A 14,485-nucleotide genomic window follows, 5' to 3' on the forward strand; every position below is an offset into this window, starting at 1 on the left:
GGGACTTGGGACTGGCATGTACTTTTAAGGAAGCTAGCAGTGAAGTTGTGCAATTTGTTTGTAGAGCTTGCAGGTTGGAGGAGAAGTTGGAAGCTATCATGATTAAAGTAGAGGCAACAGATAAAGAAAAGTGTAACCTGTGGGAAATGGCAGCAGGATTTCAAAATGATCTTAAGCTTTTACATGCAAGGGATTGGATAACCTGTGGGGCAAACAGGGAGAAAAGAATTAGATTATGCTACCAAGGAGCAAAGATAAAAGATATACCTGACAGAACAATAGGTATAATAAATAGGCCTAGCAATGATGCAGTTTTTGTTTTGCATATAGGGAACTGTAGTTCAGAGGAGCTAATTGATAAGTACAAGGGGTTGATAAAGGCATTTAAAGAAAAAGGGTATAACTTAACTGGGATACTGCCAAGATTTAATTGTGGGGATGAAATTATAAGTAGATCACTAGGGCTGAATGCTAGGCTTAGATTAATATGTAAGAATGAGCAGCTTGGCTGTTTGGACTTGTGAGATCAGTTTAATGGATGAAGGGGCTTTTGGAATGGACGATGTACATTTAAATATGGTAGGGGCTGGCTTATTTGTAAGAGATATTAACTCAGCTGTAATGGAAGTTTTAACCAAGGACTAGACAGTGGTGAAAAAACAAAACAAAAACAAAATATATATATATATATATTAGGGAAAAGTTTAGTATAGGAAATGAGCATAGAAGTAGATATAAGGGTAGGCTTAATCATTAGTATTAAAATGCTAGAAGTATAAGAAATACAATAGATGACCTTAGAGCATTGGTAGGAATGGAGGATTTTGATATAATAGGAATAACTGAAACATGGTTAAATGTAGATGATTTTGATGTCAGAAGTTTCTTTGAAATTCAGGGTTATAGGTTATTTAATAGGGATAGAGTGCTAAAGAAAGGGGGAAGGAGTGGCTTTATATGTAAAATGTGAGTTACTGTTGAAGTTGAGGATATCAATAATAATAGCAAGGAGATTGAATCCATTTGGAAAAGGCTTTTAGTGGGAATTTGTTATAGACCATCAGATGATACTAATGAAATTAATGAGAAATTTTATAGTGAAATTAAGATTTCAGCTATTAATGGGGTCATAATTATGGGTGATTTTAATTTCAGGCATACAATTAGGAAATGTTAGAGTCAAACCATGAGAGAGAAAGATTTTTTGGAAGCTGTTCAAGATGGTTTTCTTCACCAATTGGTCAAGGACCTTACTAGAGACGATGTTATTTTACATTTATTATTAACTTCTAATATAGAAATGGGTGGAAATTGGAGAACATCTGAGTGAAAGTGACAATTGCTCCATTAGGTTTGATGTTTTGCTGCATATGGAGATCAGGAATAATTATATTCTTAGTTACAAATTTCAAAAAGCAAATTTTGTAGGGATGCAACAAGAATTATCTGTTGTGAATTTGATAGCTGAGATATTTGTAGACACTGCTCAATAGAGGTTGGTTCACAAAGGGTATAAGAGATAAAAAAAAGCACCACAAATTTAAGAAATTTAAATTGACTGGTTTGACAGGAGATTTAAAAGATTATAGAATATCAAGAAAATTGGTGAAACAGGAAATTAAGACTTCAAAAATGGTGTATGAAAAGAGGTTGGCTGAAAATGTAAAAATTAACAGTAAGAAGATCTTTAAATACATTAAGGGTAAATAAAGTGTTAGGATAGAGTATGACCTTTGAGGGATGATAAAGGAAAGCTTGTATTTGATAATTATGAGATGGCTTGGTTATTAAATTATTCTATTTCTTCAGTTTTTTACTGATGAAGATTTAAACAACATTCCTCATCTTGAACAGTTGATAAATGGAAACAAGATCAAACAAGAGATAACATTAATTTTGAGCTTGTGAAGAAAAAAATTGGGAAATTTAAAGAACTACAAATCTCCTGGGCCAGATGATATTTCCACGAAGGGTTTTGAAGGGGGTTAAGGATTGGATATGTGAGCCACCTGCTACTATTTTTTTTAAGTACTTGAATAGTGGGCAGGTACCAAAGCATTGGAAGTTGGTTATTGTAACTCCTCTTTTCAAGGGAGGTGATAAAAACTGTTCCAGTAATTATTGGCCTAGTAGTCTTACATCAGTTCTGGGAAAAGTTTTGTAAAGTCCGATAACAGGTGCTTTGCAAAGTCATTTAACAAAGTTTAGAATTTTATTGGATAGTCAATAGGGATTCACTAGGGGAGAACCTTGCCTTACAAATCTTTTGACATTCTTTTAGAAGGTTATTGTTATGTAGATAAGGGTAAGAGTATAGATTTAGTGTATCTGGATTTTTAGAAAGCATTTGACAGGTGCCACATAAAAGGCTTGTAAAAAATAAAATTAGTGCTATAGGTATGAGGAATAAGTTATCAAATTGGATAGAAGAGTGGCTGGATGGTAGAAAGCAGAGGGTTGTTATAAATAGAGTTTAGTCAAACTGGATTAATGTCACAAGTGGGGTTCCTCAGGGCTTAGTCTTAGGACCTGTGCTTTTTTTGATGAAGGAATGGTCAATAAATTACTTAAAATTGCTGATGATCTTAAGGTCTTGGTGTTGCTGGCTGTGAGGAGGATGCTGCTGCTTTACAAAATGATTTAGATCATCTAGTAATTTGGGTGAAAAATGGCAGATGGGTTTAAGTAAATTAATGCAAGATAATGCATATGAGTTATCACAATTTGAACTATAAGTATAATTTGGATGGGATTAACCTTAACAGTGTTATAAAAGAAAGGGATCTTGTTGTAGTGGCTGATATGTCTCTTAAGCCGTCCAAGCAGTGTGCTGTTGCTAGTGATAGGGCAAACAGGATTTTAGGTTGTATCTACAGAACTAGTGAATACAAGTCTAAAGAGGTTATAATTTTATTGTATAGGTCACATTTGAAGTATTGTGTTCAGCTTAGGCTCCTTAATTTCTTAAGGACATTGAATTGTTGGATAAAGTTCAGAGGAGGACTACTAAAATGATGCTTGGAATGGAGGGGTTGTAATATGAAGAGAGGTTAAGATTTCTTAAATTGTCTTCTCTTGAAAAAAGAAGAGTTAGAAGAGATATGATTGAGATGTTTAAGATTATTAAGGGAATTGATAATGTTGATGCATCATCTTTATTCATACTTAATTGTGAGAATGGTAGGACTAGGGGATAGAAATATAATATTTCATTAAGATCTTTGACTATACTGAAGGCTGGAGTCTAAAGACTGAGGCCCCTGAATAGTGTTATTTTTTTAACTTTTGTTTTAAAGTAAGATTGGTACAACAGTTACTGTGTGTAAATGCACTATAAGGACAATAGTAAACCTAATGTAGTTCTAATGTAAAGTAAATCTGTTACTTACTAACTAATTTGTCACATCTTTCCTGTACACGTAGAGCATCCAGAATTAGTTGGTTATCCTTTTAACTTTATGTGCACAGATCAGACCATTAGACTGATGTCAAATTCAAAACTTAATGTTTAATGTAAATCTGAATATAACATATAACATAATGTATATGGAAAGAAGGGACCTATTGGTCCATCTAGGCTGTCCCATCCTCTAAACTAACCAAAAACTATTTTAAGAAAAACAACTCAAAGCCCACCCTTAACATTCATTTAGTATCAAGCACTTTCTTAAACTCACTTAAATTTACTGCCTCCATAACAACTGAAAGCAACCATTCCAAAGGCCAACTGCCTTGTTAGGAAAATATAATTGTCCTACCCTGCGAAAATGAAAAATTAAATGTATCTTAAAAATATACAGAAAAAAAAAAGCAAAATGTTTATGCTATTTGAAAAAGAAACTAAAACAATAACAAGTGAAAAGCATCAGAAACCATACTCTACTTATGCCAGCCATAAAACAAGAAACAAGCTTCAACGTAAGTATGTAAAGTTACACTGGGAGACACAGAACGAACACCAATATGCTTTTTTCTTTCTATAAATTTATTTGGGTATTATAAGTTTCCTTTAAAAACGAGAGTTTCTTATTGGTACTGACTGAAACAGAACTTTCTACTAGTAACATCCATATTTCTAGCTCTTGGAGTTCCAATATACTAAAAACAAATCCATTGTTAAACATTAAGTATTACCTTATGAAAGAACAATCAAGGTTTCAAATACGTCAAAAATATTATGGCCTAAAATGCTTCTCACAATGTAGAACCTTAAAACAAACTCTTGACTTTTCAAAAACAATAACTAAAAGTAACAAAATATACAAGATGAATTTATTTTCTACTTAACATCTTGACTGTCTAGAATGTTATTACTTTGTAACATAAGTTTAATATATTAACCCATCAAGTTCTCACCTTCAAGTGGTAGTAAGCTATTAACATACAAAAAGCAACAGAAGAGTGTAGAAAAGCAAACAGACGTATAATGTGCTCCAAGTAGAAGAACTTTTCTTCTATTATTAACCATTCCTCCACATCTTCTTCATCCTCCTCACCACCTCCTAGATCATTGTCTCCACCTAGCAACTCTTCAGTAATGTTGTTAAGAACCTCAGTAATTTCAGGCTTGTCTGCAATAACATCTTCAACTTCATCAGTAGTCACCTACATCAACAAGAATTATAAGTCATTAAATCAATTCAGATATGATTGTAAGTGCCTCCATTTACTAATACAAAGTATAGATACTTTTATTTTCCAATTACAGAATCACTATCTCATTAGATAAAAGCTTCACTAAGACTTGACAGTAGCACCATTTCAGCAAAATCTGGGGGGGGACAAAGTTGAGCCATTATTTCTACAAAATACACGAACTGTTGATGATGTAGCATGTTTCAGGGTTAACATTTATATCAGCTGTAATAACTATGTAAGAGCCAGGGGGTTAAGAGGAACAATGAAAAAAAAACCTGGACATTTCAACTTTAAACCTTGTATATATGAATATTAGTAATTTCTTAGCCCATTAACCAGACATTTTACATTTCTCAAAACATCTAAGGCTTGGGTTGGAGAGGTTAGGTCATCAGCAGACTTCAACTTTGTAATTTATGAGTAATCAGTGATGGTGAAAAAGCTAATTCCTTTTATTTGAGTTGTCTATAATAATAATAGAATGTATATGTATAATTTTGAAAAGTAAAAATTCATAACAGAAAAACCCAGCTCTTGTTTGGAAAGATGTGAGAATCAAAATAAAACAAAAAAATTGTATTAATTATGTACAATCATAACACTTGTATGTAATTTCAATAAAAGACTCTTGAAGAAAGAAATTAGAAAGTTATTCAGCCTTTAGTTAGTAACTAAGCACAGGATAGATCCTTTTTTCAATTTAATTTTTACATACCTTATAAAAAAGCAAAATGCAATTGATACAAAATGCTAAGACCAGGGCTATGTACTTCATAGTGTAGAAATTTCTTGCCAAGAAGCTCTGTAATAAAGCATAAAAAAATTCTTTTAGCCACACTGTGTTGGATATACCTAAAATTAGTCTGGATGTTTTGTCATAAAATTGCAGTAAAATCTTAACAAACCACTTGTAAGTTGTAGCAAGTGTATAATGCAATTTGAATTACTATTTGCTCTATGAGCCATCTTCCTTTAGATAACTGTTATGTACAGAAAAACACTAAATTGTATCATACCAAGCACTTTCAGTTAACCATGTGTTAGGTGTGGCTTTCAGAATACTGACAAATACTATCTTTAACTTTCATAGTACTTTAAATAAAGTTGAAAAAGAAATTCAATGCTTAAAAATCTTTCTAATACTACACAACTGATTCAGAAAAGTTTTGTAGAATTAAAAATAAAACTAGTATTTTGGTCGTAATATGATCTAATAATGCACTTTACATACGTTTGGTTTAAGGTAAATAATCTTTGCTGGCAAAGATGCTAAAGAAATGAAGAATGAAGGGAAAATATAATTCTCTGACTGATAAAACAAGAAAGGCATAGTTTCTTAACCCACAAATTAACTAAGCATAAAGAAAAAAAAAGACAGTACTTACCACAAACCTGTTAGTGTATTCACTCAAGTCAATGGCTGCAACCGGGGGAGGCTCAACAGGCTTCTGAGGCTCTGGTGCCATGGATGCTGACATCTCTGGTGGAAGGACATTATCCTGGACACCAGGTATGCTGGCTTGAGTTGCAGAGTCTGTGCTGTTAGATAAAGAAAGAATATATGTTCAAAACTCTAAAGAATATAAGAAAGATTCATGGAAAGCTTTCTAATTTATTAAATTATCTACATACTAGAGGAGTTTAGCACTGATCAAAGCACAAGTCTTCCTCCCTCCAGTTGTGGAGTCCTGTTCCACCAGGTTTGTTAGTGTGCAGACCAGGTAGCATTGTCCCTCATTCTGAACAATCAACCACAGGGATGTAACTAATGGGCAGCAACTCTTTTCACTTTATACCTTATTACAAGAGAACTAGCTTGCTGATCTGTCGGTTCTTGTGAATGATAGTAAAATTGATTCAAGTAAAATAATAATAAATAAGTAAACAGCACGAAAATATAAAAGTAAGGTTGTGTTTTATTAATTTTTACCTGAAATTTGAGTTGTAAATGACTTAAATAAAAATTAATAATAATTACAATGCACTTGCTTAATCTGATTCACACCCGAAGAGATGTTATTCGTGAAAATTGGTGATATATATATATATATATAGCACCTAGATCACAACTGTGTCTTTCATATCCCAACAGGCCCGATATAGGTCTTGGTATTGAACGAAAGGTCTCATTGGCACTGGTTATAGCAGATTTCATGTGGTTGGCATATTATAACATAATTTATGTTCACTCATGGGCTCTTATTATTACTATTATTAATTAATGTGTATCATTTTTTTTATAATTACTTATCTTCTTAACACCAGGTACTATTTTATGTTTGGCACTATTAATGTTAACATATTCACTAATTGCTTGTTTTATAATTTCCTAATCAACTGTACTTTTCAATGGCCTAACATGACTTCTTAATTTCAAGTAATTTATTCCTCTTAGTAACGAACAAAATTCTCTGATTCTGACAAATATACAGTTCTCGTTACTGGTCAATTCTTACATTATATCTACCTTTTTAATGAAAATTCTACATTCTTTAATTTCAAGTAAATAATCTTTCTCATTAATTACAGAATGACAAATTTTATGAAATCTATATCTCTACCCAATAACTTGAAATTTTAATATAATAAAATCTACATTTCTTACTATATTTTATGAATTCATGAAAGTTACCATATTCACCCTACCCTAGCTACTAACTATTCTCCATAATTTATGAAACTGACCCTATAAATCCTATAACTAACCTTAAATACTCTCAAATTTATCCTAATTACTAACAACGTTTTCTTCATAAATATGTGAAATAATTCCTACTCATAATAAAATTTGTGAAACCTACCTTATTCACTATAACACTATTCTCTCACTACCAGACTATTATCTCCAAATGCATAAAATTCATGAAACCTACCCTACTCACTAACAGTCTGTTTGTTAAAGACATTATAAATACTAATAATTAGCTTTAGTAAACTGAAAGAATTCAACGATACAAAGTATGATTATAAATCAGAAAGACTGCAGCAGTTCTTTGATAACAAACGATGTAAAGAGAAGAAAAAGCCATCAAAATGGAGGTTTATACAACTTTTACAGTAACCATAATTTCAGATAATCTATAGAGAGAAATTTTGGGAATTGATTCTCAAGTCATCTATTCTGAAATTTTATTCAGGTGACATCATTTTTGTGAAAGAGACGAAAGAAAGAACTTTTAATGTTGGTTGCCAAAGCGAATCAACCACCAGTTCTTGGAAGAAACTGACTACATCACCTCACCTTGGACTGGAAATCTTTGTTCAGTATATCTTCAGTTCTTGATCAAGCATTAAAGAAACATGCATCAGCGTTCAAAGTACAATCAAAAACATGAAAACTCAATTAAAACTGAAAATAAGTTAAATGTCTATGTTCTTCAAGCTAAGAACAAGGTAAAGTTGATCAAGTATCAGCTGAAACGACTGTAAGAGCAAGGTAGCATATTGAAAATAAGCCATAGTAACTGGGCTTCACCAATCATCAAAAGCAGATATATTGGTACAAATTTATGGAGACTACATGGTCACAAAAACATACAGTTAGATGCTGACCAGCATCCACTTACAATATCTTCGCTATGCTGTCAGGAAGTTAACATTTTGGCAAACTTGACTTGTCCCAGGAATATTACCAAATACTAGTAGATTGTAAGTCAAAGAAATAATTGAATATCAACATAGACATGGGGCTCTATGACTGCAATAGACTTCCATTCTAAACTGCATCAACACCTAAAATCTTCCAGAAGGCCAATGAAGAAATACTACAAGGTATTGATAAGGAAATGACTTATATGGACAGTGCTGAGTTGACTGGTAGAGATGACAAAGATCACATGGAAAAAAAGTTTATTAGGTTCTACAGAAACCTGAAGAGGATGGTGTTCAATTCAACAAAACAAAATGTGAGTTCTCAGAAAAGAAACCACATATTTTGGTCTCAAGATAGATGCTGAAGGTTTACATTTAACCAAATACAAGGTCAAGGCCATAATAGAAATGCTACAACCAACAAATGTGAATGAGTTTCATAGTTTCCAGGGCATTCTTCAATATTATGGTAAACTCCTGCCAAACTTGCCCACCATGATTCATCCTCTGAAAAGCATAGTCAAAAATAAAGTAAATAAATAAAAAGTCAGTGAGTGTGAAAGTGTTAGCACACTATATTCAAAGCTACCAATCAGACTGGCTAGTAACATTAGTGGTTATGGATTTGGTGCTGTTATTTCTCACATCATACCTGATGGATCTGAGCAACCAATAATGTATACATCAAGAACACTTAGGATGCAGAGAAGAAATATGCACAGTTTGAGAAAGAGACTATGAGCATCGTTTAAGGAGGTTGAAAGTCTCACCAGTATTTATATGTTATACACTTTACTTTTCTGACTGGACATAATCCATTACTTATCCCCATTTTTGAAGAGAAAACTGGTATTCTAATGCTAGCTGCTGCTAGAGTATAAAGATGGACAATCATTCTGGATGCATACCAATACAAGACTGAGTACCAAAGAACAGAGGACCATAGCATTGCAACTCTTCAATAAAAATTGCCAAAATAAAAAGGTGAATCATTTGAAGAGAGTCCAAACTTTCATTTCACATGCTTAGATGAGCTGCCAGTTACAGTGTAAGAAAAGACTAAGACAGTTCCAGTTTTGTAAAGAGTTTTAACTGACTCAAAATGGTTGGCTTAACCATGCTGAAGATGAAAGACTGAAAATGTACTTCAAAAGAAGACAAGAAGTGTCAGTTCAAAATGGCAGGGTTATGGAGTTTAAAATGTGTATACCAGTGTATCACAGGAAAAGATTCTTAAATGAACTGCATGATGATCACAAAGGGTAAAGAGCTTTGCTAATACATACATCTGTTGGCCTAGAATAGGAAATTACATTGAAATAATAGTCAGAAAGCCCATTCAACATGCATTAGTGAAGAACATATCTCCAAAAGCATTATTACATGACTGAATGGGGCTGTTTTGATCATGGCAAAGGGTTGACATGCATTTTGTTGAACTTAAAAAGTAAATACATTTCTGATCCATTCAGAATGGCCTGAAATTGTCACATTGTCAACAAAAACAAACATGGATGTTATAAGGGAAATGCTTTCATGCCATGGAATCCCTAAATTGTTTTGGGTAATGGGCCTCAATTCAGAAATGCTGAATTTGAACATTTCATGATAATGAATAATTTATAACAAACCAAGGTTCCTCCATAATATCCCTGTTCGAACAAAGTTACAAACAATGAAGCAAAGTTTCAGAATAGTAAAAAGGGGGGTTATCAGTAGGACAAACAAGACCAGCAGGTGTACTACCCATCTTGAGAATAACATTCCGCCATTCATGAATTCCAGCTGAACAGTTCCTAAAATGCTATCTTAAAATGAACTAAGCTCTGTTAGGTGTTACTAAGCATTAGTACATAGGGCCTGTGCCCCGATTCTACTTGACAGTGCCCGAATTCCCAGTTGGTGTCTTAAAAAATCAGAATAGAAAACAATGGTCAATATCATACCGAAATTCCTAAAATTCCCATGCCTATGGGCCCAAACCCTGAATCTTTTAAGCAGAATCTCTGGCTACGGTAATCAACAGTAAACAGAGAATGTCAAGCACAATTGTAGTACACATGCATTGAAGACATTCAAGTTGTGTGATATTGTCACCATTCACAGCTTTCATTGAAGCCTAAAATTACTGTCTCATGAGGTTCTTCAATGCATTGGCCTAATAGCCTACCATGTCAATCACTGTAAATATTATCACCCAGAACTGTTGACAGTACATTGCAATTACTGGAACAGAGTTGTCTATGTCAGACACTGCCTCTGCTAAACTATCAACATCATTTCCTGCAACTACTCCTCAAGGGCCTCGTCTTGACATTCAAACAACTACAGTTGCTGAGTTACCCGACCCACCACCAGAGAGTGTTCCCAATAAGAGCAAACTCATTCCAGAGAGATTCAGTTTGTGATTTATTTGAAATTAGAAAGGTCAGTGTTTCAATCATATAAAAAAACAAATTAAGGTCCATCAAGCCAGATTAAGAGAGGAAGGAGGGTAACATTTATGCTAATGATCATTTGTTATGTGCATGTCTTAGTATCAAAAAAGGTTATTCAGAATAAAATATATTAAACTGATCACTTCTGTTTGTAAGTGCTAATCATATTAGTCTAAAAAAATATATATAACTCTTTCCAACTTTGTAAAACCTATCATACTTACAAATGATTTACTTTCTATCCTACTTTACTCACTAACACTCATAAATTTATGAAACTCACCCTACCCAGTAAGGACAACAATTCTACTCTTTTTGAACCAGGTTCTTGGAATATTTTAATTTATTCCATGTGTACAACACAAAAACTACATAGAGATTTAATTATTAATATCAGTTTATCATAAGGAGAAATAACATGAGCATTCTGTTTATTACAAGTATAAGGCACAATTAATGAGCTCAGTGTAACACAAACAGGAGTCAGAACTAACAAGTTCAGTGTATCATTGGTAAGAAACACAATTAACAATACTGTGTAACATTGGTATGAAACAAGACAAAAACATTTAGTGTATCATGAGTATAAGACCCAATTAGCAGCTTTAGTGGATCAATATTTATCACAAAAGAATAAATCTCAGAATTACTTTTAACATGTCAGAGGTCTCTTCATCATTTGAAATATATGTTAAATTCAAATCCATTAAAAATATCAATTAAAAATTAAAATGATAATAGTACATTACATAAATTAGAGGTACATGAAGTTATACAGCATGCATTTTTGGCATTACCCTAGTTTTGTTTCTTGAGAAGCATGAAGTGTCTCTTTTGTTTTCACATCACCATCCATATGATTAACCTTTATAAGAGGAAAAAATATGAAAAAGTTTTACAAATCTATGTTAATTATGAAAAATACTTCTATTCAGACATTAATTTTGTTGATGCACGATCCTCACAAAACAATAAAGATTTGTATTGACAGAAAGATAGGATTTTGTGTCAAAGATAGACTTTAATAATGTTTAATTTTTACAATTTAGAATGAAAGAATACATAATGTATATGTACATCTAGTGATTTTCAGAGATTTATTTATATAAATAATTTTTTTGTTAGGTAAAAGGCATTGAAAGCATGGTAATAAAATTGACTTTTCTTTTAAACTAATATTGGTAATTTTTTAAAGTGATGATAGCAAAATGATGTGAAAATTGTTTAACAACTCAGTTAAGTTCAAAACTAGAAAATTTTTTACAAGTACCCTGTTCAATATAAATCTTTTACACTATGTGTGGTTTTAACTTTATGTATATGGTGATTATAGCGAAAACTCATATCTAAAATGATTTGGTATGCTAATTGAGAATGATAAAAGGATAGTGAACACCTTCTGTGATATTTTTTGAAATACAAATCCTCAAGTAAAACTTACGATTCTCAGTGTACCCCTGGTGAAATTTAGTTCCCCAAGAAAAAGAACTTTTTAAGATAAAATAATTTTTAAAATAAGATTTAATCTTTAACCATCCATTGTAAATGACCATTTTCAAAACAACAGAAAATAGATAGAAAAACTTGTTCTAGTAACAAGAAACATACTCTATAATTCAAGAACCATAACTTACAGGTGAAGTTACTCCATCTGAAATAACTTGTCCATCAAGTGGCTTCTCAGGATGTTGATTTTTCCCAGCTTCTTCCTCACTCCCTTCAGAAAATTCAACACTTGACTGTGGTGTAACTTCTTGATGAGCCTGAGTTGGTGCCATGTGATACCTTATGAGATTAAAAACACATTAATACAAGATACTTTTAGATTCTATTAACAGTGTAACATAAGCAGGAGTCAGAACTAACAAGTTCAGTATATCATTGGTAAGAAACACAATTAACAATATCTGTGTAACACTGGTACGATGCACAACTAATACATTCAGTATACCTCTGGTAGGAAATATGACAAAATGTTTAGTGTATCATGAGTATAAGACCCAACTAGCAATGTAAAAGGATAAATATTCAGAATTACTTTTAATATGTCAGAGATCTCTTCTTCACTTGAAATATATATTAAACACAAATCCATTAAAAACTTCAATTACAGAAAAATATGATTTTATATCAAATGTAGACAGTAATAAGGTTTAATTTTTACAACATAGGATGAAATACTTTGTATAATGTATACTATGTAAATAAAAATATGTTACAAAAAGAAAAACTTAACTGTCTATGTGTTTATAAAAGATCGTACTTTCTTTTTCAAGAATGGGTTAAAATTATCTGTTTACCTACAACTTCACTCTAGAAATAGTTTTCTTTTTTTTTGGTATTAGTTTCTGAAAAGGTTAGTTTAGCAAGTCTTTATTCCTAGGATTTATTGAAGTGTGTATATTGTGATGTGATTTTTAAAATAGCAACAACACAAGAAGCTTACCACAGAATTAACCACTTTGTCTTTGAAAAACATGTTACTTACCTTACTTCTCCACCCTCTTCTTCTTTGGTGATATCCAGTCCAAAAGCATGTATAGTGCCTGGCATGTCTGTATGGTCACCTGTTTTGGACGTTTCAGGTGGCGCTTCTATAGGTAGTGGTACAGCCATTGGAACCATGAAGACAGGCTTACGATTATGCTCTTCAGCTTTTCCTTCCTCCACTGGTTGACCTATTGGTTGACCTCCCATCAACATAATGATGAACTTTATTATAAACCTACAAGAACATTTAAGATTAGAAATAAAAAGAACCTGTGAAACCTATCTGGTAAAGCACTGTAATATATATATATAAGAGGTGTCACGCTTTTAAATAAAAAGTGTTAGCTTTTAAATATATATCTACTAAAAAGAGTGGAAATTTCTTGGAAATCATAAGGAAACAGTAGTGGGCTAGGTTGGTTTATATCCATATAAGCCACTAAAATATTTTAACATAAAATGGTACAGAGAATACTATTTAAAGATTATAATATAACAAAATAAAATGTATGCAATGTAAGAGTCCTGACAACAATTTAGCTAACAAAAATAAACAAATGTACTAAAAATGTAAAAATACTAAGAACTGAGAATTTTCTGCAATACTACCAATGTTATTACTCATATAAGAAACAAAAGTATTCAAATTAATTTTTATGTTAATAATATGATTTCTAAATGATTTATTTAAGAAGATTGTTTGTTTTTTTAATTATGCACAAAGCTACACAAGGGCTATCTGTGCTCTGCCCACCATGGGTATTGAAACCCGGTTTCTAGCATTGTAAGTCTGCAGATATACCGCTGTGCCACTGGGGGCCTTTTTAAGAAAAAGAAATACCTTAAAAGTTTTTGCTGTATTAGATTACAAATGTTTGGTTTAAAAACAAAATTCATTCAACAGTTCACAAAGATCACATGATACATAATGCCTACACTGCTGAACCATAATCTATTAGCAGATACTAAGTGTAACATTATATCATAAAAACACTGCTGACAATTTCAACCACATTCCTCTTTATTGTAAGAACAATGTATAATTGTTCATCAATTATTCTTTCATCTGTTTTATAATGTTGCTGATCTTTCAATAAATCTTCCATATTGTTTCATTAAAATATTATCGTAAATGTATTGTGAATTGTGCTGTGATGTAATTTCACATCTCTTACATAGTAGAATTTTCAAAACATATATTAAACACAGATTTTTAATTCTTCTATAAAGCATTTAAAATACACGTCTAGATAATAAAAAAACATATATATACAATGTCTCTGTCTTTTATGAAATTAATAAAATATCTTTCACATGCCAAAAAATGA

At 32.1% G+C, this 14,485-nt stretch overlaps 1 protein-coding gene across 1 annotated transcript in view; it reads right to left on the bottom strand.

Annotated features, from left to right (window-relative positions):
- The window catches only part of LOC106460719 (ryanodine receptor-like), a 210,205-nt gene that overhangs the window by 37,968 nt on the left and 157,752 nt on the right, over positions 1-14,485 (bottom strand). The window contains exons 109-114 of the mRNA XM_022387498.1: positions 13,156-13,392; positions 12,302-12,452; positions 11,465-11,532; positions 6,024-6,177; positions 5,354-5,440; positions 4,357-4,605 (exon numbers count right to left, since the gene is read on the bottom strand). Coding sequence (XP_022243206.1) covers positions 4,357-4,605; positions 5,354-5,440; positions 6,024-6,177; positions 11,465-11,532; positions 12,302-12,452; positions 13,156-13,392 — 946 coding nt within the window. The remainder of the gene's footprint in view (positions 1-4,356; positions 4,606-5,353; positions 5,441-6,023; positions 6,178-11,464; positions 11,533-12,301; positions 12,453-13,155; positions 13,393-14,485) is intronic.

The sequence above is a fragment of the Limulus polyphemus genome, unplaced genomic scaffold, assembly GCF_000517525.1.
Source record: "Limulus polyphemus unplaced genomic scaffold, Limulus_polyphemus-2.1.2 Scaffold822, whole genome shotgun sequence".
NCBI classification, from domain to species: domain Eukaryota; kingdom Metazoa; phylum Arthropoda; class Merostomata; order Xiphosura; family Limulidae; genus Limulus; species Limulus polyphemus.